Consider the following 26,207-nt stretch of genomic DNA (forward strand, 5'->3'; position numbering starts at 1 on the left):
TTTGATGGAATTAAAAACCAGTGCTTGCTTGTGTTTGGTGTATAAAGATACTTTGAGAGTGGTTTGTCATCTTTAATCTGAGCTTTCTGAGCTTTAGAGTTTGCTTTCTTTTCCAAAGAAAATACTGAAGAGAGGGAAATATGTTGGTAATGTTATTTAAGCTAGTGAAGTGTTGTGAAGAAAATTTTTATTTCCGTGTATTAAATTCAAACAAGCTTTTTTTTTTTTGGTTAACTTTTTCTTACTGCTTCGATATTAGTAAGAAGTGTTGGGTATTACTTTATTACCAGGTATTAAAGGAAAAAAACTGTTGTTATAGGTAATCTATATTCAAAGAGTTATTCTATAATGTTAATGTCATACAGTCAGTAATTAGGTTTTGGTGGACTTAAAAGGTTTTCTGTATTTTAGGGTAAAATAAAGAGTATATATGACCCCATGGGTGTAAAAAGTTTGGAATCTATATTAAATAAAAGTGCTTTGGACCCAACACCAAAGCATGAATGTCATGTGTCGAAGAATGCCAATAGAATTACATCACTTTTGGCTTATAGAGCTTATGAGCTTACTCAGGTAAGTACCTGGATCAATTTTAGTGTTATGACCTCGTATCAGTTTGTCACTAAATCCTTTAAAATGTCTCCCTTTCAGTTCTCTCTGCCACCACACTAGACTCTGGTTTCCACTTACCACTGCTAGACTCCAGTGTCTCTCACTGCTATTTGTTCAGTGTTTCCAAGATAGCTCAGAAACATAACAGTGGCCCCCCTTAGACTTACAGTGATATTCAGATTCCTTAGCCTAGCTAGCTCTCCCTGCCTGTAGACTGTGACCTCCAGCCTGTTTTTTGTATAATTCCTGCCCTCAACGATCTCATTTCCTCTTGAAGCCTTGGTTTCTCCTGGCCTAGAAAGATCCTATCTAATAAAATATTGCTCATTCTTTAAGGTAAAGTTAAAGCCCTTTGAATTACCTTAATTCATATCACTTTGTATTATTGATTTGGTAGATATTTTCTATTTTTATTAGTATTTTTCTAAAATGCAAACTTAGAATTCATTCTTTAAATTTTATTCAGATGTAATTGATTTATAGTAAACTACACATATTTAAAAGTGTATTTAATGAATATCAGTCATTGTGTTTTTATATGTTGTTTGACTATAATGTTACTCTTTTTAACAAATGTATAAAAAATGTGTATATCTAAACGGATTGTATGTGAAAAGTGGTGGTGCTAACCTCCCTGGAAATGTTCTTTCTTTTTCTTTTCTTTGATTTTTACTTTATTTACATAAAATAAAGTTTATTCTTGCTCTTTTCTTTTTGAAGAATCTCAGTGGGCAAGACCTATTGTTGGGGGCTTTTAGCAAAAATTATATTCACCAAAGTCATCTGGGCTGACTCATTTGATTACCTTCTGGACAGTAGTATTAGTAGATATGAAATATAACTATAAAGTAATTACTGGTTTTTCTAGCAGAACTTGTAAATTGGCTTGATGTTTCCAGAAAAATTCCAGGCGTTTTTAGAGCAACAGCAACATTATTGAAATCAGTAGTTTCCCAAGAGAATGGACTTTGAAGGACAGTGCTTTGTTTATAAACTAGGGCATTCTTTTTAATGAAAACCCCTAGACTGCAGGTCAGAAAACCCTAATCTAATGAATGTTGTGAAGGGGAGAGGCAGATAGATAGGGTAATAGGAAGAGGTTCAGCTGCCTTTGTCACCTATGTTTGTAATCTCTGCCACCTCCCCTTTGTTGCTTTGTCTGCAGTTGGAGTCAAAAATGTGTTTTTCTTTTGAAATAATGAGCAGAATGCTAGGTTTGCTTGAGATTGTGTTCTTAGTATTTTACTTTTGTATCAAATTGGTTTTTCTGGGCTGACCTGGGAGCTTAGGCTCCATTTGTTTCATTTTCATGAGGAAATTTGTTGCGCATTCCCACTGGTCAGCTCTTCAGAAGTAAACTTTTGGAATACCTATTAGTATCCTGGCATCTGATATATATATAGAAGCAGAATATTTTATATCATAAAATAAATATAAAGTACAAATTATTTTAATTAAATTGACAAGCAGTGCTTAAAGATATCTTTCATTAAAGGTACTTAAGTGGTATTGTGTTTCTCAGAAATCAGGCAGGTAATTGTAAGATTCCACTGTCTACTTCTTGCCTTCTTAAGGAAGTTAATTTTGCATTTTCTTATTTTTAGTATTATTTTTATGAGTATGGCTTTGATGAGCTAAGGCGAAGACCGAGACACGTGTGTCCATATGCAGTTGTGTCTTTTACTTATAAAGATGATATACAAACTCCGAAGTTCGTACCTTCATCAAGGTAAGACTCATGAATTTTAGACGTCATCCAGAATGGTATATAACACGTATCCTGCACTTCTGAGTTAGGAGGAACACTTTGTATTTCTTCCCATTTTCTTTCCTTCTCTTGAAATTAATTAGATTCATGAATGTTGATGATGACTTTTAAGAAGTCAGTTAGAAGGACAGATACTTAACTGTGTGGAAATAAAAACTAAAATTTACTTAAACCTCACTGGTTAACCTTTTTTTCCTGATATTGAAGGTTTGTGTAGCTGCATAAATGCAGTTGGTTTTTTGGGGGTTTTTTTGGCCATGTCATGTGGCATGCAGGATCTTAGTTCCCTGATCAGGGATCAAACCCATGCCCCCTGCAGTGGAAGCTCGGAGTCCTAACCACTGGACCACCAGGGAATGTCCAAATGCAGTTTTGTTTGTTTGTTTGATTTTGTTTTTTTGTTTTTTTGTTTTTGGCTGTGCTGTGAAGCGCGTGGGATCATAGCTCCCAGACCAGGGATCGAACCTGGGCCCTGGGCAGTGAAAGCACAGAGTCCTAAGCTCTGGACTGCCAGGGAATTCCCCAAAATGCAGTTTTTAAAAGTGAAATTTTGTGTATTAGCTCTCCTGGAAATGGGGAGCTTCTACAAATCCTCAGCCCCATCTCAAACCAGTTAAATCAAGTATTTATGAAGGAGCCTAGGCTTTGGTAGTTTTTACACGCTTCCAGGTGATTCTGATGGTCAGTCAGAGTAAATTGCCATTGATGATTTCTTACAAGCTCTAATATGAGGTGACCAAGTACAAATCAGTTTCTTTCCCCCCGCCCCTCACCATGGGGTGATTCCAGAAAATGTTTTGGCAAAATTGAATAAGTAGATTTACAGAGATGTAGGTGAAACAGTTAAATATTTACTTATTTTTACTTTGAGTTCCCAGATTTAAAGTCATGCATGATATCTAGTAATTTAGAAATACTGCAGTTTTAAAAAGCCACATTTCATGAAACAGACATTTTTGAGGTCAACCTTTTAATCAGTTTTCAGATCAGATTGTCTTGTCTTCATTTAAGTTGTTTGAGATGCAGCACTTTTTTTTGGTCAGTGAATAGCCCTGGAAACCATCCACAGCCACAAGTACTGATTTGCATAATATCCTGACAGTTGTGTTTTTCTTTCATTCTTTTTTTTTTTTTCCGGTGGCTCTATATTTGTGATCTCCATGATACATTTACTATAGTGCCTTTCAACAGTGATTTTTAAAAGACACCCAGCACTTAACTATAAGGTCGTACCCCCAGGAATAATGATTGTCTGTTAATTTTCTTTGCCTCTTTGATTTTATCTGTTGACCCTCCATATCATTTAAAATGAACATCCTTGTTGTACCTTGAATGCTGCCATGAATGCTTCTGCCTCTGCATTTGCTATTCCCCCTGATTCCTCAATTAGCTGCATAGTTTACAGTGTCAGTGAGACCTTCTGTGATTTTTTTTTTTGAAACCTATGTACCCTTAGTTTCTTTCTTCCTTTTCTTCCATAGCACTTAAAACGATCATCATCTGGTAAACTATATACTTACTTTTTTTTTATTTTTTATACTTACTTTTTGATTGTTGTCTGTCTTCCTTATGAGACTGTAAGCTCTATGAAGGCAGGGGTTTTGTTCATCGCTGTAATTGTTACCCAGAACTGTGCCTAGTAAATAATAGAAGCTTAGTAAATATTTAAGTATGATTGAGGCTATTTCCTCAAATCTCATCACCAAAATAAAGTAATTGACAGAGACTTTAAAGGACCATATTCTCTCCTGATGGATATTTTTGGGAAAAACAGCTCCCTTAAATTTGGGAAAATATGGTAATTTGAGCCAAGTAAGTGATTCTGATTTCTCTGAGTAGACTTGGATTTATTAAATGTTGTAATAAGTAATTTGTTCTTCATACTGGGAGGGAAGGATTTAATTCTCTTGTACAGTATCCCATTAAAAAATAGCATTTCTGTCAATGCCCTGAATGTTAACTTTCATGTTGTCAGCAATCAGTAATATTTCTTTTTTCTTTTTAAAAATTTATTTGTAGATCTAACAGCTTTAATGCAGATAGAAACACAGGTAAGATTCTTATATTTCTTTCTTTTAGTTTTATAAATCGAAAGAATAAGTATGTAGAGTAAAAAAATTAATAAGTTAAGTACTTTGTTTTATTTTTATAATGAATGAGAATCTGCAAAGTATGAAAAAGCTCGAGGCCATGTTATGATGTAGCATCAACATTTGGTCATCCAAACATAAGGTCTCCTTTGAGAATCTGCTGGTACTGTGAATACACCAAAGAATTTTAGCACTTTGATTGATAAAGGTAAAAAATAGAACAAGTTTCACAACTCAGCCTTTTAAAAGTATTAACTTCATCAGAGGTGTAGAATTTAGAAGAGAGAGAAGATTAAAAGCAATATTGACACTTTCTATCTTCAAGTTTCTCTGCAATGAGAAGAGCGCAAGTGGAAACTGTAAGACGTTGTGAGGGATTCATGTAGTTAACTGGATTTAGTATGGTCTCCTTTGGGGGAAATAGGAGGGCAGTACTGTATTGTCTTTGCTCCTCAGCTTTCTGATATGAGGACATTTAGGCAAATAAATTTGTTATTTTCATCTGGAATAATTTTGTAGGGGAAAAGATACCTGAAACAAAAATCCTAGTATTTGAATTCCCTGTAAATAGAAATGTCAAGGTTTCTTTTGGTGGTTCTACTTAAACTGTGTTTCTGGATGTTTTTCCCTTTAGTTCTAGTAAATATTTGCTTCTGGGCTGCCAAGAGGCTGAGTTGTGTCATTATTCTTTTTATTTAGATAAATTTAACTACACGTTGTGGAAAGGACAGCTTTTAAATAAAGGAAAGCTTTTGTGTTATATTTCTCTGAGGTCAGCCACTCGTGCTTTTTTGCCTATCAAGCTGTAAGTATGTTATATTACAAGAAAATAGCAGTTAGTAGTTGCTAATTATTCAGTTCTTACTTACAATTAAAATTCCTTTTTCTAACTTACATTTAAATTTTACTTTGATCCATAAGAACTTAAATATAAACAATGGTTTGTTTTAAAAAAGATTGATTTGATAACTTTGGAAACTTAGTTGGCAGAATGAGCCCTCTGCTTTTCTGTCTTGATTTGCAGATGGGCTAAATAGTTATACACATTTATGGCATAAGATTTTTTCTTAGTGATTTTAAATATTAAAAGTATTTTTCAAAGTTTTGTCCTAATTAGATATATTTTTCATTTAGCAATTTGAACATGATAGACTTAAAAGATATCAGTTCTTTGTTGGAAACAGCTTGATGTGGTGAGTTAAGTTAAAATTTATATGCTGTTTTCAGTCCTGTGCAACATATGTTGGAATAGAAAGGTTTAAAATGATCTTTTGCTACCACCACAGTAAGCATTATGGGTCCCCATAAATGGTTGAAGATTAATTTAACTGTTCATACTTGAATTGCATTTAATAAAATGACAACTTTTTATCCTTTGTGGTTAGTAAAATTGGTATAAATAACGGTTAGCTTCTGGCTTAAAGATGGAAGGTTGGTAATATTGCTGGACAGTCTAGCTACCTATACATGTATCTGAACTGCCCAAATCAAGTATGATATTCATAAATATGCTCTTCTGTATTCCATCAAGATACTTGTGTGTGTGTGGGTGGGTTTGCGTGTGTGTGTGTGTGTGTGTGTGTGTGTGTGTGAGAGAGAGAGAGAGAGAGTGAGAAAATTGCTAGAGTTAAAAATACAGGTAAGGCAAATACGCCTTTTCAATTTTCTTTCAGTCCTGAGAAGTTAGATGTTGAAACAGTTATGAGTATTGATCATCTGAAACAGAAAATCCCTCCAGCGCTGTTTTATAAGGAAACTTACTTAGGTCCATATGAAGGTAAAGCAGTTTAATTTTACTAAAATATATAAGAAGCAGACTTGATTTGAATATTTACTATGTATTTTTTCCTATGTCAGTTTTGAAGAATGGAATGTATTGCAGCCTCTATGAAGTTGTAGAAAAGACAAGAATTGGAAGTAACATGGAAAGTTTACTGCAAAAACTAGAGAAAGAAAAACTTGTGAGTGAAAGGTTTTAAAATGTTCCTCATTCTCCCTTAGACATATGCATATTAATAAGAGATTATGATAATATTTCGGTTTATTTCATTTTTGCCTCTGAAAATAACGTAAGGTCTCTGTCTTTGTTGCTGCCATTTGATTAACAGTGTTTTACTGTGGCCTTTGGTACTTTTCTTTTTAGCCACGACACTAGATCCTCTATAGACCAGTCTTCCCCATGAAGTATCTTTATTATATTTTGTGACAGTGATATTCAACAAATATTTATTCATTATCACTTTTTTATGCAGGGTATATAGTTTGGTAAAGAATGAGGCAAGAGACTCTGTTTTCCTGGATTATGTGATAAATGGAGTTACTCAGATGTGCTTTGTTCCAGTAGAGACAGTGACATATTTGAAGATTCAAAAAGAACAAGGCGCTTGGTGAGGTTGAAAGGATAAAAACACTAGAGTAGTTGGGGGAAAGTGGTAGAACATGAGGCTAGAGAAGTGTGTAGGGGGCTGTGTTCTGCAGTGTCATTCAGGCAGTGCTCGAATGTTTGGACATTTGGACTTGATCCTATAGCAATGGGTTTTAAAGAGTGGGATGAGGTTTTAATCGTGTATGCAATGTGATCAAATCTGTGTTTTGAAAATTTATCTTGGTTACTCTGTAGAGAGTGAATTGAAGGGGGGAGATGAGGTAGGAAACTGTTACATTTAGAGGGTAATGATAGGTTGGATGAGAAAAGAAAAAGGAGACTGATTTAAGAGATATTTACTAAGTAGTATCTAATTTAGTAGGTATTGAGTATATCGAGTTTGGGTAGAGGGATTACTAGGTCAGGCAGCAGATTGTGATGGATTCAGGAATGAATGGAAAATGAATACATGATGCTAATATGTATAATTTAGCTGAAGGAGAGGAGGTGATTGCAGAGGAGAGTGGCCATTCCAAGGTTTCTGTTAACATGAGGTAGGTGAGCTCATGTTTAAGTGTTGATGGGACATTCCAGTAGAGAGAGAAGTTTTTTTGCACAAGTATGCCATTTAATACAAGTTTTCAGCTGTTGACTTCTTTTTACTCCTCATTTTGTTGAGCCTCGGTTTCCAGGTAGTCACATGGAGAGCTGTATCCGTGATTTTCAGAACCTGCAACTTCATAGATGGCTACGTAGAATTTTGTTGTATGCATATATATTTGCTTAACCAATCCATCGTTTATATTTAGATGGGAGGGTCAAATTATATACAAAACTCATAGGCAGAGTTTGTACACTTGTGAATTGATGGACACCTAGCAGTAACTTTTTGAGACCAGCTAGAAATCTTTAGGTAGGCATCTTAGAACACACACACATGCACATTCACCTACATGTGAACATACTTTTTTATTTATATTTGCGTTTCTTGTTTTCCTCCCAAAATTTGTCTATGATACAAGTATTCCTCATGACCAAAATCTATTCAGTTCTTGAGTTCATAAAGTGAAAGTTTAGGTAGTAGGTTTGGATATGGTGGGATATTGAGTTATCCAAATCTGTTCAGTTCTTGAATTTCAGAGAATGAGTATTGTGGGTCTGGGCAGTGAGGAGTTTATCAGAAAAGTACAGTATCTGTTGAGTGCCTAATAGAATCAGGATAGGAAGGATACTGGCATTTTGTTTTTCACCTGAGCAAGTGTTATATTAGGTTTGTGGAGGACTGGGTCTTCCCAGAATCAAGAAGTAAAGTAAGATCCTAGATCTTAGAGGGCACAGGCATTCCATAAGGATACTCACTACATGAATCTAACGAACTGACGTATTTTGTGCGGCTGCCCCCTTTCCTGCAAACCCCACTGGGAATTATTCTAACTATAGCTACTTTCTTCATAGTTGTCATCATAATGGGAGGTGCATTGGGGACTGTTGGGTTCTTAATAATTTTATCCTGAATACGCACAGGAGATGTTCTGGATCAGAGAGAGACTTAGTCAGTACCTCACAGTAATAAATGTGTTGGTTCTCCTTTGCCCTATTTCCTACCCTTAGGGCAATGCATCGAGACTCAGGTCAATTATCCTATGCAAGTAGTTGGACACTCAGTAGGCAAGGGATGAGGAAAATGATTTTTCTTTGCTCATGAAGGGAAGGAGACATCTATCTCCCTCCCCTCCTGGAAAAAGATATCCTTGAAAATGTAATGAATATTAACTCCAACCCTTTGATGAATAAATGAAATCTCTTCAGGAGCCAGTTAGCCCTCTTGGACCTAAAGACATCTCCAAGTTCCTGGGACCCATTTATTCTTCCTTGAAATGTAATACCTACAGAGATAGCTCTCCAGTCTTCTGGAATTGTGGGAGTTAACCTAGGAACCTAATCTGTACTGTAACCTTTTGTGTACTCACTTGGCACTTTCAGGGAGGTAAGAGAAATTTATTCTTTTAGATCAGAGCAATTAACTAGGTAATTGGCTATAGATATAATTCTTAAGGTATGTGAAGAGTGAAATATTTCTGGGGGAAATGTAAACAAACATTTCCTATCTTTATATCATATACATTTCTGCATGTCAGAAGGCTAGGGCTTTTTGCAGGAACACAGAATTCAGGGAAGTGGTATTTTCCCACAGGGGTATTTATAAAATAAGTAAAATACTGAACTCTCTTTCGGTTGGTTGTTAGTCAAATTAACTTTTTTTTTTTTTTAATTTTTATTTGAGTATAGTTGATTTACAATGTTGTGTTAGTTTCAGGTATATAACAAAGTGAAGTCAAATGAATTCTTAAAGCTAACTTTAGTATAAGAAAAAGTATAAGAGAAATGTCCCTAAATTTGAATATTGTCTCTGCTGTGAACATTTTGAGTCTCTCCTGATGTACATATACAAGATAATTTTCTCTCAGGTGTAGATCTAGTATATTAGATTTATTATCTGTAAGTAGAATTACTGAATCATAATGTATGACTGGCTTTACAAAATAATGCATTTTATTTCAAGTGGTTGTACCAATTTATACCCTCAGTACCAGCAAGTTCCCATTAATTCACGTACTCATAATTACTTGGTATAGTCAGACTTTGGCAAAATCTTGCCAATCTGGTGGGTATAAAATAGTATCTTATTGTGATTTTAGCTTGTCTTTCCTGAAATATGATGAGTTGATCATCCTTTCGTAAACTTATATCTTTGAATGTTCAGCTGCCTACCTATTTTTCCTTTTGAGTGGCTTGTGGTTTTTTTTTTTTGCTTTGAAGTATGGTTGATTTACAATATTGTGTTAGTCTCAGGTGTACAGCATAGTGATTCAGTATTTTTGCAAATTATATTCCATTATAGAGTGGCTTGTGTTTTCTTACTAATTTGAGGATCTTAATATATATTTTGGGAACTAATACTCAGCTGTGTGCTACAATTGTTTTTCCATAATTTACACTTGCCTTTCTACTTTATTCACAGTGTTTTTTGAAGAATACATGTTCATAACTCTAATGTAATTGAATTTGTCTGCCTGAATGTTAAGTACTGTTTGTGACTTAAACTTAAGAAATCGTTCCTTGCCCCTAGGTCTTATAGATACTGCCCTATATTTTCTTTTGAATATGTTATGGTTTTGCCTTTGGCACTTAAGTTTTTAAAAAATATATGTGTGTGTATTGTTTTGTTTTTTATTTTTGTTTGATATAATATAGGAATCCAACTTCATTTTTTCCCCAATATGAATAACAAGTTGTTCCTGAACCATTTACTGAATAGTCCATCCTTTCTCCACTAAGAAGTCTTGATACCGGGTAGGGCAAATTGCCCCACTTTTTTCATCCTTTTTGGAGTGTTCCGCTATTTGAGATTTAGCTTCCCCCCACCACCCCAAATTTAAGAATCAGCTTGATTTTTTCAAAAAAATTTTAGGATCAGCTTGTTAGCTCCTTACTCCCCTCCCCCCTAAAAAAACCCTATTGGAATTTTAAAATTGGAATTGTATTAAATCTGTAGATCAAATTCGATACTGTCTTATCCATGAACAAGATTATCTCTTCACTTCTTTAGGGTATTCTTTTAACAGAGTTTTATAATTTTCTGGATACAAGTCTTGCTCATTTTTTGTTAGTTTTATCCCCAGACATCTTATTTATTTATTTATTTTTTTGATGCTGTTGTAAACAGTATTTTCCATTTCAGTGCATTTTCTGTTGTGTATATAGAAATGTAATTGATATTTATATATTGATTATGTCAGATCAGTATATGAAATATGAATAATTTGTTCAGTTTTGTACATTATTTGGGATTACTATATAGATTTCATTATCTGGGAGCAACATTGTTTTGTTTTTTCCTCTCTAATCTAGGATCTCTAGTATGATGTTGAATAAAAGTGGTGATTGTAGGCGTTCTTGTCTTTTTTTTTTATAAATTTATTTATTTATATATTTTTGGCTGTGTTGGGTCTTCGTTGCTCCGCACGGGCTTTCTCTAGTTGCGGTGAGCGGGGGCTACTCTCTGTTGCGGTGCGCGGGCTTCTCATTGCGGTGGCTTCTCTTGTTGTGGAGCACGGGCTCTAGGAACGTGGGCTCTAGAGCGCAGGCTTAGTAGTTGTGGCGCACGGGCTTAGTTGCTCCGTGGCATGTGGGATCTTCCTGCACCAGGGCTCGAACCCATGTGCCCTGCATTGGCAGGTGGATTCTTAACCACTGTGCCACCAGGGAAGTCCCACTCTTGTCTTCTTGATCTTCAAAAGAACACTTCTAACATTAAGCATTAGTAGGAAGTTTGTACTAGGTTAGAAGTTTGCTTTAGGTTTTTCATAATTAATCTTTATCAGCTTAAATTTTTTCCTTCTTTAGTTTTTAACTGTGAATGGGTTTTGAATTTTATTGAATTTTTTTTTTTTTTTTTTTTTTTTGTATTTATCGAGATGGTTACATGGTGTATTAGTCAGGTTTCATCAGAGGAACAGAACCAGTTGGATATGCAGTTGATACTTTAACAACATTGGTTTGAACTGTGCAAGTCCATTTGTATGCAAATTTTTTTCAGTAAATATGTACTGCGGTACTCTATGATCCGTGGTTGGTTGGATCTGCAGATGCAGAACCACTGATATGGTGGGCTGACTGTAAAGTTATATGCAGATTTTCAACTGCGTGGGGGTTCCTAACACCCACATTGTTCAGGGGTCAGCTGTATACATATAGAAAGAAATCTGTTATAAAGAATTGGCTTGCACAGTTATGGAGGCTGAAAAGTCCCAAGATTTGCAGTTGGCAAGCTGGGGACCCAGGAGACCTGATGGCATAGTTCCAGTCTGAATCCAAGTGTCTCAGGACCAGGAGACCTGATGTCTCCTGATGAAGTCTGGCAGGCTTGAGGCCAGGAAGAGCTGATATTTCACTTAGAGTTCAAATGCAGGAGAAAAACCAGTGTCCCAGCTCAAAGGCAGGCAGGCAGGAAGAATTTCCCTTTACTCCAGGGAGGGTCAGCCTTTTGTTCTAATCAGACCTTCAGCTGGTAAGACTCACCCACATTGGAGAAGGCAACCTGCTCTACTCTGTCTATCCACATGTATATATATTTAACTCATCCAAAAATACCTGCAGAAACATCCAGAATGATGTTTGACCAAATATCTGGATACCCTGTGGCCCAGTCAAGTTGACACATAAAATTTACCATCATGCATAGTATTTATCCTATAAACTTAATAAGATGAATTATATTTATCCTTTTTCAGTATTAAACTATTCCTGTGCTTCTGGTTTTAGAATACCCTCCCCCATTTAAAAAAAATACTTGGTTTGTTGTGTGAATGTTTTGTTTTACAAATTTTGTATCTGTGATGATGAGTGAGATCGACCTACAATTTTTCTTTCTCATTATCTTTGTCCTTATCTAGTTTTTATAGCAAGGTTATACTAGCTTCCCAGAATTGTTAAGTGGTGTTTCCTCATTTTACAGAAGATGGATGTATATATGATGAAAGGAATCTATTCTTTGTATGTCAGGTAGCACTTAGCTGCAAAACTGTCTTTAAAATGTTTATGGGTTTATGATTCAAATTTTTTAATAGAAAACTCAGGTTTTCTATTTCTTCTCAGGTCACTTTGGATATATTATGGGTTTTTTTGTTTTTTTAGGAAATTGTCCATTTCTTCTATGTTTTTAAATTTATTGAGCTAGAATTACTTTTATAGTTTTTTAATAGCTGCTGTATTTTTGCAAGTAGTATTTTCATTAGGCTGTCTCTTACTAGTACTTTTCACCAGAGGTTTGTTGATTTTATTCATCTTAAGAACCAAATTTTGGTTTTGACCCTCTGTTGTACCTTTGTTTTCCTGTTTTATTAATTTCATCTGTCAGTTTTAGTCTACTTGGGGGGGGGTGTTATTTAGCTATTTCTGACTTCTTATGTTAGAAAAATGGGCAATGAACTTGAGTTCTAAGTACTACTTTAGCTACATTCTACATGTTTTAATATGTAGTATTTTCATTATCATCCAGTTCTAAGTATTTTTTAGTTTCCATTATGATTTCCACTTTGTCATATGATGTACAGGTATATTTTGAAATTTCCAAATATATGAGAATACTTTTTTCTTCTTCTAATTTAATTCCATTGAAATCAGAACAGGTAATTATTTGAAATTTATTGGGATTAAAAAAAAAACTCTGTGGTCAGTTTTTGTACATGCCCCCTCTATATTTGAGAAAAATGTGTTTTTTTTTTTTAATTGTTAAATCCTAGGGACATAATTCTGGGTTGACAGCTATTTTCTCTTAGAACTTTGACTGTATTTACTATGATATCTTCTGGCTTCTATTTTTGTTGAGAGGTCCACTCTTAGTCTAATGATGTTTTCTTTGTAGATCATCTTTTTTTTTTTTCTGGTTGCTTTTTCAGTTTTTTCTTTGTCTTTGGTGTTTTGCAGTTGCATTAAATATAGCTAGGTGTAGATTTCTTATTTATCTAGCTTGGTATATATTGTCTTTTCATATTTGTGGATTTATAGCTTTTTTTCTGGAGTATTGTTAGTCATTATCTCTGTGATTATACTTCTTCACTCTTTTTTGACTGCCTTTCTAGGACTCTGAAGCATCATGCTGTTCTCAGTGTCTGTTGACCTCTTGTGTTTTCTGTCTTATTCCTTTGTACTGCATTCTGAGTGATTTCATCATAGCTATCTTCTAGATTACAAATTCTGTCTTTAGCTGTGTCTAATTTGCTGTTGATTTTCGATTTCACAGAAAATATTTTTAATTTCTGAAAGCTATATTTGGTTCTTTTTGAGATCTGCCTGACTTTTTTTTTTTTTAAACAGATTCTTGTTAATTCTTTCAGAAAGATTTATTGAGTACCTGTTGTGTGCCAACACACAACTAGGGACTGTTCTAGGAGGTAGAGATTATATTCTGATGTTCCTTGCAATTTTTTGTAATTACATCACATTTTAGCCGTTTTAAAGTGTACAATTCTGTGATTTTTACTAGATTTACAATGTTGTGCAACCATTACCACTTATCTTATTCCAGAATATTTTCATCACCCCAGAAAGAAACCACATACCTACTAAGCATTCACTTCACATTCCTTCCTCCCCCCAGTCCCTGGTAACCACTAGTCTACTTCTGTCTTATGGATTGGTCTATAGTGGACATTTTATATAAGTGGAATCATGCAGTATGTGGCGTTTAGTGCCTTCTTTCACTTAGCATAATACTTTTAAGGTTCATCCTTGTCGTAGCATGTATCAGTACTTCATTTCTTTTATTTCACTGTATGGATAATGCCACATTTTGTTTGCCATTCATCAGTTTGTTTCCACTCTTTGTCTATTAAGAATATTGCTACTGTGAATATTTGTATGACGGTTTCTGTGTGAACATGTTTTCAGTTCTGTCACATTATTTCTTTAAACATTTCATACCTGTTTTATATATTGCATCTTTTGATTCCAGTCTGCAGCTCTTGGGTATTTGAATCTATTGTTTTTGCTGAATCTCTCTTAGGTTAGCTTATTTTCTCTGAAGCTTGGTAATTTAAGATTGTGAGCTTAATATTTTACATTTTTAAAAATACTTTTTGTTTTCATACCATATTACCTGTAATGTTATCTGCAAAGCCAAAATAGCAGAATCAAGTAATATAAATCCACAGACTGGGTTAGTATTGTTTTCTGAGGGAGAAGGAAACAGTAAGGTGTAATAAATAGAGGCATCAGTACAGAGTTCACAGGTGTTTCCTATTGTACAGGATTGAAAGTGTTTCTTTGGCTTAAAGCCACAGATATTACTGCTAGGGCTTCTGTCTGCCTGAGTGTTGTTTCTGGGTGTAGATTCCCTGTGTTCCATGAGTCTCTGGGGACACTGAGTCCCCTTAGGGCACTAGGGTCTTTAGGCCACTAAGCCAGTCAGGTTAAAAAATCTGTTATTTGGAGTGGGTGAGAAGTTAAAATAATCTAATTGTTTTTTCTGAGCAACCACAAAACATGAAGCTCTTACTCATGTCTCCCAACTTTCTGTTCTGACAAATCAAGAGTTGGGCAAAATATTAAAAGAGGTATGATATATAAAACATTTTGGATAAAAGGGTTTGAGTCTGAAACAAAAATTTTGCAGATGCATTGTCCACCTTACTTTTGGGTGTTCAAACAATGTTTTTATTAAGTGTAAATTGATAGTAGTGTAGTCACTTTAGTCCTTTAAATTATTGGTTCTTACGCAAACTTTGTTTACTGGAATTGCTTAATAGGAATTTAGGTAGCACAAGTTTTCTTTCAGAATCCAGATATCCTTTTGTGTTTAGCTGCTATAGTCAGTTCTTCCTTTACTTACCCTTTCTTTAATCCAAAAAAGATTGTGAACTATTGCAGTAGTCTGTGAACTGAGTTCTCTGCATTACATTGTTTTCTTCCTCCTCCAGTGCTATCAAGTTTCTTTGGGTTTTTTTTTAGGGAAACACTTAAGCTCAAAAGGGTATACTCTCGAGGGCATTTCTGGCTAACCTGGCATTCTTGTCTTTGTACAATCTAGCCCATGATCTTTCTTTCTAGACTTGTCTTACATGTTTCTCCTAGTCTCTCCTCACCCTTGGCCAGTCGTAAGTACTCTGATGCCTGCAAACTGTCCATTACGTTATAACTCTGCCCTTTGTTCATGACGTTGCCTCTATTGAAATGTCTTTCCCACAACTTTAGGCTCTTGGCAACGTACCTGTCCTTCAAAATCCACCTCCCTTATACTCTCAATATGTTTTCCAACCATAGACTAACTGTATTTTTTCCTTTCTGTTGCTTCGTAAATCTTTTTAAGACCTTTCCTGTCTTATCTAATTATTGATATTTCTTGTGTTACTTTCTCCACCCAATTATAACCTTCTTTTGATCAAAGGATCTTGTGCTGCTTGTCTTTCAAGTTATCTCTGGTAAGGCAAATTGCCTTACGTGTGAAAGATGTTCGTTAAATATGTGAAGAATTAGATTACAGCAACACATTTCATTTGAGATTAGCCTGAACTCTTGAAAGGTAGCATTTGTGTCATATTTTGTATCTCCAACATCCAGCACACCACCTTGGCAATTAAAAACATGTCTTTTGAATTGCTGAGGAAAATATTTGAAGTTTTTGTTTGGTTCTTGTATTTTAGCTTCAAGGAAAAATCAACAAGTTGATTTAATAGTTAGAATTCTTTCAGTAATATTTTCTCATTAAAATTATGAAAAGGCATTTCATAATAAAGGCATTCTTAATTGATTGGAATCCTGTTAATCAGCAGAGAGTTGGTGGAAAGAGTTTTTTAGCTAATTCAGTAGCAGTACTTTTCCTAAAAAGATGATCAAAAACTTTTTGCTTTCCTTATAATTAGTAGAAACTGCTATGTTTCTGCCTTATGGTGAATAATAACGCAAATTCAACTTCTTCCCTCTTCCAAAAATGTAGGTTCTTGTTAAACCTTTGGGAGACCGAGGATACCTTTTTCTTCTCTCTCCTTGTCAAATGGTTTCTCCATATGGTAGGTGATCTTCTCTATAATTTTTATAATTCTCCTTTAACTTTTTAAAAGTTAAAATATATTGCTAATGAATTTCACTTTTGTTTTTTTAGAACATCATACTGCTAAGTCTCGAGTCTTACATGCTTTGTTTCTATTTCAAGAACCTAGAGGCATAGTTACTTGTAAGTTCTTTGAATATCTAAATCCAGTTACATATAGATACCTACATTTTATTGAAAATTTCCAGATAACTCACTAAGCATTTTGTCTTTCTTACGTCATGTTTTGGGAGATAATGGGGGTATTAAGAGGTGTTAGCAATATAAAACACAAATTATACGACTTGTTTTTTTAACTATGAAAAATTATCTTGGTTTTTATCAGTGTTTTCACTAAGTAAATGTTGATTGTAATTGTTACAATACTATAGCTTAGTTTTTCAGGGTTTCTGTTGTTATATGATTTTTTTTTTTTTTTAGCTTAGTTCATTTTTGCATTCACATTTTAGCGACTGTAAGTGCATCATGTGCTAGGTTAAATATTAGGCCATTCACATTAATAAGAATTTTCATACTGTTTTAGAGAACACCATTTCTATTCACCATTTCTAAGAATGAACTTTAATGCTGTCTTAAGGTAAAGTTCTCACTGTTAGGGAATTCCCAAGAATTTCATTTTTAACCTGGTGGTCCGGTGGTTAGGATTCCATGCTTTCAGTTTCAAGGGCTCGGGTTCAGTCCCTGGTCGGGGGAACTAAGATCCCTCAAGCGGCGTGGCACGGCCAAAAAAAAATGAGATTCTCAGTGGTAACCATTCAGTGCCTACGTATCTGCTTATGGGGATAGAGAGATAGAGACAAAGTTGTTACAACAGGGAGGAGTGACATTACTGTCGTTTGCTGGACAGTCTTGCTAGGAGCCTCAGGTCTTTATTTCTCCTTACATTTTGCTTGCCACCAGTTGATGCCTAGGGACATGAAGAAGATCTTCAATGGGCAGGTGTTTTTCCCTTTAAAAATATGTTCTGCAGTTTTCATGTTTTAATTTCTTATTGGCCCATTTTAGGTTCCTGGGCTTAGAAGCATGCTATTCATATATCCCTATATAACGTATATGTATTAGGGTACATACTGGTTTGGTCCACCATTAATGTATGGATGTTGTTACATTGCTTTGACGATATGTAGATCTGTACTTGACTAATTTCCTGATTGCTAACATGATTTGCTTTTTTGTTTGTTTACAGCACAGAAAGGTTCAACCAGTGCAGCACCACAGGAGAGACATGAGAGCATGCCAGATGTATTAAAAATAACTCAATTTTTACAGTTTGCTTTGATTCAGTGTCGAAAGGAATTCAAAAATATAAATACTATAAATTTTCATTCTGTTGTTGAAAAGTATGTAAGTGAATTTTTTAAGCGAGGTTTTGGTTCAGGTAAACGAGAGTTTATCATGTTTCCATATGATTCACGATTAGATGATAAAAAATTCTTATATTCAGCTCCAAAAAATAAATCCCATATTGATAATTGTTTGCATACCTATATTTTTCGGCCTGAAATGTATCAGTTACCTATTTATAAGTTAAAAGAGCTATTTGAAGAAAACAGAAAACTTCAACAGTTTAGTCCACTTTCAGATTATGAAGGCCAAGAAGAAGAAATGAATGGTACAAAAATGAAATACGGAAAACGAAATAACTCAAGGGGTGAAACTATTACACCTGGAAAGCAGAAGTCATCTCACTCTTTGGATTATGATAAGGATAGAGTCAAAGAATTGATTAATTTAATTCAGTGTAGGAAAAAAAATGTGAGTGGGGACTCAGACACAGAAGATATGAGAAGCAAAACTGTCTTAAAGAGGAAGCTTGACGATCTACCTGAAAATATGAGAAAGCTCGCCAAAACCAGTAATTTATCTGAAAATTGCCATCTGTATGAAGGTAAAATATCAGAATTGTTTTTATATAGTATAAAAGTAACAACCAAAAACATAGTAAAGTAGTTCTGTCCTTTCTCCTCATACAAGGGTTTGCAAATTATAACCTGAGAGCCAATCTAGGCAGTCCCCTGTTTTTGTAAAGGAACTTTTGCTGCCAATCTCAGCTTCTGTATTCGTTTTTCAAGGCTTTGTTACAGACTGGCCATGTCCAGCCTGGGTAGCCATGTTTCCCACTCTCCTTGGTTAAGGCACTTTTCTCAGAATATGTCATGGTCAGCCCTTTACTTCTTTCTTTTTTCCTGAAGCATCTTTCATTTCTCTCAAGCCTCATATCTTTACAGTTCATATCCCTCCTTAGCCTTCTGGCTGTTCTCCTTGATGGTTTTCATCTCCTTTAGCTTATGCTGGATTTCTGCTCTGTGCTGAACCTGATGGTGCTTACTGATCCATACTGTCTAATACTGTTGACCTGCATCTTGAGAGTTAAGTGCTTACTATGTGCTAGCTGCTTTACATGTGTGGACTCATTTAGTTCTTGATTGGTAGACATTATTATCCTTATTTTATAGATGAGGAAACCATCTCAGAGAAGTTAAATAATTTTACCTAAAGTTATGAGTTCACTGATCCATGTTTGAACTCACTTCTGACTAACTCCAAGCATTGTTCCTAAAGTCAGCTATATTTCCTAGCACTGAACACATAATAGGCAAGGTACTTAAATTTTGGCACCATTTTAGCTGATAATTGGCAAATTTGTATGTGTGAAAAAATATTTGTGGGTGGAAATCAGGCTTTTTCAGTAATTAAAATGGTGGGAAAGCTATGCTGGTTATAATAGATCAAAGGAGAAATGGGGCAGGGGAGAAGGGGTAGATAGGTTAAAGTAGAACTAGTGATAGTCCGAGTTGCATATCTAGGTGTTTCTCACTTGTGTTTGTTTCTTGTCATTTTGCACACTTTATTTCTGATCCTGAAAGTAGAGATTTAAAGGTTAGATTCTAACTTTTAAAACATTCTGATCTTAATTTGGTGGTGAGCCCACTCATTAAGAGGTAGCCTTCTGTCTCCCCTACTGCCTTTAACATCAACTTTTTAAGGTATGATTTATATACAATGTACTCATTTTAAGTGCACAGTCTGATGAGTTTTTTATAGCTGTGTTACCACTACTCCAATATATAGGACATTTTTCATTACCCCCAAATGTTGCCTTGTTCTTCTTTGTAGTTTATCTCATTCCACTCCACTGCTGATCTGCTGTCTCTATAGATTATTTTGCCTTCTCTATAATTTCATATAATTAGAATCATACAGTATGTACCCTGTTGTTTCTAACTTTTTTTTTTTGCCTGTGGTACATATACACTACCTAAATCGGAATCCTGACATCTACCCTGGCTCTACCCTCATGTGCTTCAGTATTAAAGCACATGCCTTTCTGAATGTCTCCTCCCTTTGCAAGTTTTTAAATATACTGGTGGTGCAGATAACCCAGATTTATACCTGCTTGGAGCCATGTCTAACATGTTTTCTCTCATAGTCCTTTTTGTTCTTAGTGCAAGATTGGTGTAGATTTCTTTGGGGTGATTTTGTATCTCTAATATCTCAGCTTTGTTATGAATTAAGTAATCTAGTCATTTAAGATAAAGCTTAGATTATGAAAAGGTTAGCCAGTATTTTAAGTACAGAATGTTATGGGAGAGATCAAAATCAGATAAAGTCATGGGTTTTTGTTGTTTTTATATTTTTAGAAGATTTAAGAGTAATCTGCATACCCTTCTCTAACATTTTGCAAAATCGTTGTGTAGGTATTTTTTCTGTTGTCAAGTACCTCACTGATTTTAGGATTTTGGTGGTAGAGTTTAAGGTAACTACAGTACAGTTATTTATATATTATCCATATTACCAACATAATATTTGAGCTCATTTTTAATAGAATTTTCAAATTATGATGAAAATAAACCTTCATTTAATGGGAATTTTGACCTATGTGCAAAATTTTAGAACCAGTCATATTTGGAAAGTAAGGGATGGATATACTTGTAAACTCTAAGCAGGTGGTTTGATTGAGTTCCTGCCTATAAATGTTATATGATAATTAATTTTTAGGTATATATATATATATATATATTATTTTTATGCTTGCCTTCCAGACTTTAAGAGATGGCTCTTTCTCTTTTCCCTTCAGAGTCTCCACAGCTTGTTGGCTCACTTGGGCATGATGCTGACTTGAGACGGCAGCAGCAGGATACCTCTAACTCTAGCATTGCTGACATCCATAGGTTGTTTAATTGGCTATCAGAAACACTAGCAAATGCACGTCATTCTGATGCATCCCTGACAGACACAGTCAACAAGGCCTTAGGATTGAACTCTGATGATGCCCGTGAAGAGATGAGGCAAAAGCATGAGTATGAGTTGAACTCTACCCTGGATAAGAAAGAATATGAGCAGCCTACTTGTGCAAAAATTGAAAATGCACATTTTAAGGATACTCAGAGCCCACTGCTAGAAGTTGATACATCATCTTTAAAGTATCCTGTTGCTGTTTCTACCAGTGAAGTAGGCACTGACCATAAACTACATTTGAAAGAAGTAAGCCTGTATCTTTTGGTTATCTTTGTTTGCTTTTGTGAATGTGTGTATGAAAGGGAGGATGTGGGGGGAATTCCCTGGTGGTCCAGTGGTTAGGACTCTGCGCTTCCACTGCAGGGGGCACGGGTTCGATCCCTGATCAGGGAACCTAAGATCCTGTATGCTGCGTGGCTCAGCCAAAAGAAAAAAAATTTTTTTAAAAGTCATATGCATGTCCCCAGGCTTTCTACATGTAGTTTTGGGATATTTATTTTATGGGGAGGATGATGACAGGGATCTCAGTTGGGGGCATGTGTAAGGTAGGCACTAAGAAACTAACCTGTATTGTTACCATTTCCTGACATATTTAAAACTCTAAATTGTGTTGATGGGGGCATGGACCAAACCCAGCCCACTGCCTATTTTTGTAACTAAAATTTGATTGGAACACAGTCATGCCCATTCATTTAGGTATTGCTTATGGCTGCTTTTGCATTTCAGTGGCAGAGCTGAGTATCTGGCCTGCAAAGCCTAAAATATTGGGTGCCTTACTGAAAAAGTTTACCAACCTCTGCTGTAAATCAACCAATTACGTTTTGAGAGAAAAAATTATATTCTAGTTTGAGATTAGAGTATTATAACTTCACCATGTTGATTTTACTTGTTTGTAATGTTTAGGTTGAAGTTTGTGAATTTGCTGTGAAAAAATAGTTGTTTTTTCTTGACATTAAAATTAATTAAAAAGAAAGGTATTGAATCTGTACTCTAATTTTTAGGATCCAGATTTAATTAACATGAGTAATTTTGAAGATTGCAGTTTGTGTCCCACTGTTCCCATTGAACATGGATTCCGTAGACAATCTAAGTCAAATAATGTTGAAGAGACTGAAATACATTGGAAACTGATTCCAATTACAGGTAAGAACAAGTATACTGGGACTTAGGTTTGCTTGGTTTTACTTAGGGACCAGTTTCCTGAAGCGTTTTGTCTTTTCTAGATTCCACTCTTGGGTCTTGCTTGACTCTGACATCTTCAGTGTCTTATTTTTGAGCAATGTGATGTTCATCATTGAGTGTTGCTGTTCTTGGTCAGTATCTGCAAAAGAACCTATTAAAAACAGAGGGATTTAAAATATCCTTACTCTCCCTATGGAGTTGAACATGCAACTTGCAAATGAAAATTGTTGTCAGAAATTGTGTTTCTAATAAGGTGAGGTAGCTACAGAGATGAAATGAGGGTCTTTGGGCAGCCAATTAAATGCTGTCTTCTCAAATTATTAAACTTCACAAGCTGTCGTCTAAGAAGTGGTCATGTTAAGGTTCATCTATTTGAAAGAAATTTGAGTTCTTAATATTGGATAATTTGAGAGAAATTGGATCATTGTAGAGAATGGCCTGAAATGATTACATGTAAATATCCCTAGAAAACTTATTGAACGATGAGGCAAGAATAGTTTAGCAGATGTTGAAAGATCATTTTGCAGTATTCTAATTTCTCTGTACAAACACATACACACACATATGCAGATACTGTTAATATTCCAAGTTCTTATTCATCTTCGTTAGCTAAGCATTTGGGGAAATATTTCCAGGGCACATCTTTTCCATTCTTAGATCTTTATTTAACCTTTAAAAAGAAAAAACAAACAGTTTTTGCTAGAAAGTCAACTGAAATATACTTTCTAGCTTGTGACCTAGAAGCTACTGAGACCTCCAAGGACTCTGCAAAGAATTTCTAAAACTTGATGAGTTTCCATGGGCTTCAGCACCATTCTCTACTTAGTACCTTATCAGAGAGGGCAAGAGGCCTAGAAGTGATCGTAGAGCGGCAGCTGGTACTCCTGACCTGGAGAAGTTGGCTTGAGTTGGAAAAACAGAATAAGGAAGTAGTCTGTACAAGGTGATTATCCTAACTTTCCTCATTTAGACACCTTCATAGCTGGTTTCAGAGCCATTTGAAGGCACAACATCTAGGTGTTGATATTCCATCATCACCAGAATGGAAAGGGAAGCAACTTCCCATTTCTTAATGACCCTTCAGGATTATTTTAGGCAGAAGAGGGAATACTTGAATTTGTTAGCATTTGGGGTTATCTGAAAGGTGCTTTAAAAGGTTGTCACCAGTACCTGAAGAGAGTCTACAAATCTAATGGATGCTTTCCCTCAGGAGGGAATGCAAGAAGCCCAGAAGACCAGCTGGGGAAACATGGTGAGAAACAAACACCAGGTGAGAAGGCTCTCTTTGCTTTTCCTCCCAATGTGCCCTTCTTCAGAATTGCTACTTGCAGTTCTGGTCCTCTATCTGGAGGGCATCAGTTTAAGTCTGTTAATTACAGAAAATTTGGACAATATCATATTTGTATTTAAATCATTAATTGATTTATATCAAATATTCTTATACAAAGAATGTATTCAAGGGAGTCACTGAATATTCATAGAGATTAAGTTTTTTTCACCTACAGTAGATTCTATCTGATATGATGACTTTGGAAGACCAGAATATTTTTCTTAATCCATTTCTACAGGACATCTTATGAGAAGCAGTCTTCAAGTTTCTCTTAAATTTAAAAAATACGAGGAGTTGAGGCCATGTATCTTTTAGGTACATTATTCCTAATCTTGAATTTTTTTGACTCAATTCTTCTTTTGCTAATTGTAAAGCTAATTTCTGCAGATAGTTTAAGAGATTAGGAAACTTTTGGATTCCAGAAACATTTATAGATATTACTGATTAGCTAGTTGTAGTAGGTGCCTAGAAGACAGTCTCTTTTGTCTAAACTCAAGTCAATTTAGCATCCCTGCAGGTGGCCATAGGCAGATTCTTCTTGCTTGGAGTTTGGTCTGGGTCTTTTTTGCTTCCATTTCATTTTGTCTTACTCTTTCAGAAATCCTGTGTTGTTGTTTTTTTATTCAGAAGAAAAGCTAAATGACTAATCTTAGTAGATCTTTATGGTTATTCCTCTCTTTTGGGAATTAAAAAAAAGACTTTGAGTTAATAGTTTTCTTCAAGATGATCTTTGTCGCCTCCTAGGAAAAGACAATTGAAAAAAAACAAAGTGGGAAGAACAGATGTATTGATATGACATACAGGAAAGTGCATAAATCTTTAGTAGACAGCTTGATGAATTCTTAACATATGTAAACATTTAGGTGACCACCACCCAAATCAAGATGTAGAACATTCTCAGTACCCCAGAAGGTCTTCTTCTGCATCCTCCCAGTCAGTATTCTCCCTGCTCCAAACCGTAACCACTAATCTGACTTCTCTTGCTATACATTAGTTTTTACCTACTCTTGAATTTAAGATAGATGGAACCTGCTACATATGTCCTCTTTTGGTTTTGGCTCTTTCACACAACAATATGTCGAAGATTCATGTAAGTTTTGCTTCTATCAGTGATTCTTTCTCATTGGGAGAATCAGGTATCTTGTTTATGCTTCATAATGCTCCATCAACATCTTCAGTCTTTATTTGGCATACCATCTTCATATTTTGTGGTTAAAAGTATAAAAATCCAAGTGATGCTACTTTTTGAGAACTCGCCACTCCCCTTGCATTTAAAAGTCAAAGTACCACAATGCTTGAATGATAGTTAGTAGAAAACATGTATTATTATAGATATTGACATGTGTTTCTTTTAAATCATTTATTGAAGACATTTTTAAAATAATAAAGTTGTCCATCTTAATAATAAAAATTATATGGGGGAAATCTGTACAAAGTAAGATTAGATAGTGATCATTTGCATTTTCAAAGGGATTTGGTTTAGAGTTTTTTAATATGGAAAATTTCCCATGTGGATTTAAGTTATATTTCAGCTTAAAAACATTTCCTTCATCCATAGCACTTCAGGAATAAGCTTACTGGGGGACTTCCCTGGTGGTCCAGTGGTTAAGACTCCACACTTCCACTGCAGGGGGCACAGGTTCAATCCCTGGCTGGGGAACTAAGATCCCGCATGCCTCGTGGTGCAGTTATTTAAAAAAAAATTTTTTTTAGAAAAAAAAATTTAGGACTAAGTTTATTGGTCTCAACTATAGCTGAAATATTTGGGAGAATGTATTCAAGTATTTTTAATAATAAACCATTCAGAAGTTTTAAAATTACACGTGGTCCTCCCCAACTCATTTGTTTTACAAGATGCAAGTAAGACATTTTATTTGAATAAATCAGATATTTGACATGGTACCTAATTCAAGAAGTACAAAACTACTTCAAAATATAAGTCTTCCACCCCTAGGCCAGACACTTAGTTTCACCCCATTGATCAACCTCTGTTACAGATTTTATTTTTTCGTGGTTTTTTTTTTTTTTTGGCCACGCTGCACAACTTGCAGGATCTTAGTTCCCCGACCAGGGATTGAACTTGAGCTCCAGCAGTTAAGAGCGCCAAGTCCTAACCACTGGACCGCCAAGGAGTTCCCTGTTACAGATTTCTTATGTACTCATCCTGACATTTTATATGTGCACTAAACCCCATGTTGCAGATTTACGAAGGGCATTCAGTATTCCTGAATTATTTTATGGAAGTTGAATTTTCTGGTTTATCAATTTCATACAGTTGTAATTCTTACCTTGGTACATTGGATATTTTGCTCCCCTTCTCTTCTTTGATCTACAGACCTGCTGTATGGTCTTACCATGCTGACAGGTGCCTTTGCAGTACTTAATGGTTGCAGTGGTTCATGGTAACCACTGGGGTTGGTAGCAAAATGTTATAAACTAAATGCTGGTTAGGCTGTTTAAACCTTTAGAAAAGTGTGAGTGTAGGGAAAATCAAAACTGAATTTTTTGTAGAGGGGTTACACTGCTATACCTGGGTGTAGACTTGAATAGGGAGTTCACTATATCTTAAAAGTACTATATTTTTGAAAACTATACCTATGTGTGGACTTTCCGATCTAGAGGTAACATTTTATATACTACAACAGCAATTTGTTAGGGAATGTTGGCTAAGATTTAAGAAAAATTAGTACTTTTTTAAAGGATAAAATTGTGTAATATGAACTTGTAGGGAAAAATAATGAAATTTTGTTTTTTCGTGAAATAAAGTATTACTCTAAATTGCTGTTAGATGTATTTTCCCCATGTTTTTTAAAAAGGGATTTAGGGTTCCTGTTTTGAAGTGTAGTTTCAAGAACATACTGTGTTTGAATTTAGGATTTGTGAGTGGAAAAAAGTACGATCTTATGGATTGAGCTAGTTGTCAAGAATCACGGGTTATCGTAGTTTCATTAGCATCAGCTAGCTTGATGACCTCTTCATCTCATGGGGTAATAGCTATTATGATTTCTCTT

The 26,207-nt window shown here is 35.1% G+C and overlaps 1 protein-coding gene across 12 annotated transcripts in view; it reads left to right on the plus strand.

Moving 5' to 3' along the window:
• TASOR (transcription activation suppressor) overlaps positions 1 to 26,207 on the plus strand; it is a 47,479-nt gene that overhangs the window by 12,015 nt on the left and 9,257 nt on the right. For 6 of the 12 annotated variants that reach the window (XR_014232377.1, XM_082345773.1, XM_082345776.1 and 3 more), the window contains exons 6-17: positions 412 to 573; positions 2,217 to 2,341; positions 4,400 to 4,431; positions 5,170 to 5,275; positions 6,144 to 6,247; positions 6,328 to 6,431; positions 16,332 to 16,404; positions 16,497 to 16,568; positions 17,632 to 18,333; positions 20,524 to 20,930; positions 21,686 to 21,827; positions 23,077 to 23,136. Coding sequence is in view for 11 of the 12 variants with exons in the window: in XM_082345773.1 (XP_082201899.1) it covers positions 412 to 573; positions 2,217 to 2,341; positions 4,400 to 4,431; positions 5,170 to 5,275; positions 6,144 to 6,247; positions 6,328 to 6,431; positions 16,332 to 16,404; positions 16,497 to 16,568; positions 17,632 to 18,333; positions 20,524 to 20,930; positions 21,686 to 21,827; positions 23,077 to 23,136 (2,089 nt within the window). In the remaining variant the exon portion in view is untranslated. The remainder of the gene's footprint in view (positions 1 to 411; positions 574 to 2,216; positions 2,342 to 4,399; positions 4,432 to 5,169; positions 5,276 to 6,143; positions 6,248 to 6,327; positions 6,432 to 16,331; positions 16,405 to 16,496; positions 16,569 to 17,631; positions 18,334 to 20,523; positions 20,931 to 21,685; positions 21,828 to 23,076; positions 23,137 to 26,207) is intronic. The other 6 variants (XM_082345778.1, XM_082345780.1, XM_082345772.1 and 3 more) reach the window with 3 other exon arrangements.

The sequence above is a fragment of the Balaenoptera borealis genome, assembly GCF_965194805.1.
Source record: "Balaenoptera borealis genome assembly, chromosome: 12".
NCBI lineage: Eukaryota > Metazoa > Chordata > Mammalia > Artiodactyla > Balaenopteridae > Balaenoptera > Balaenoptera borealis.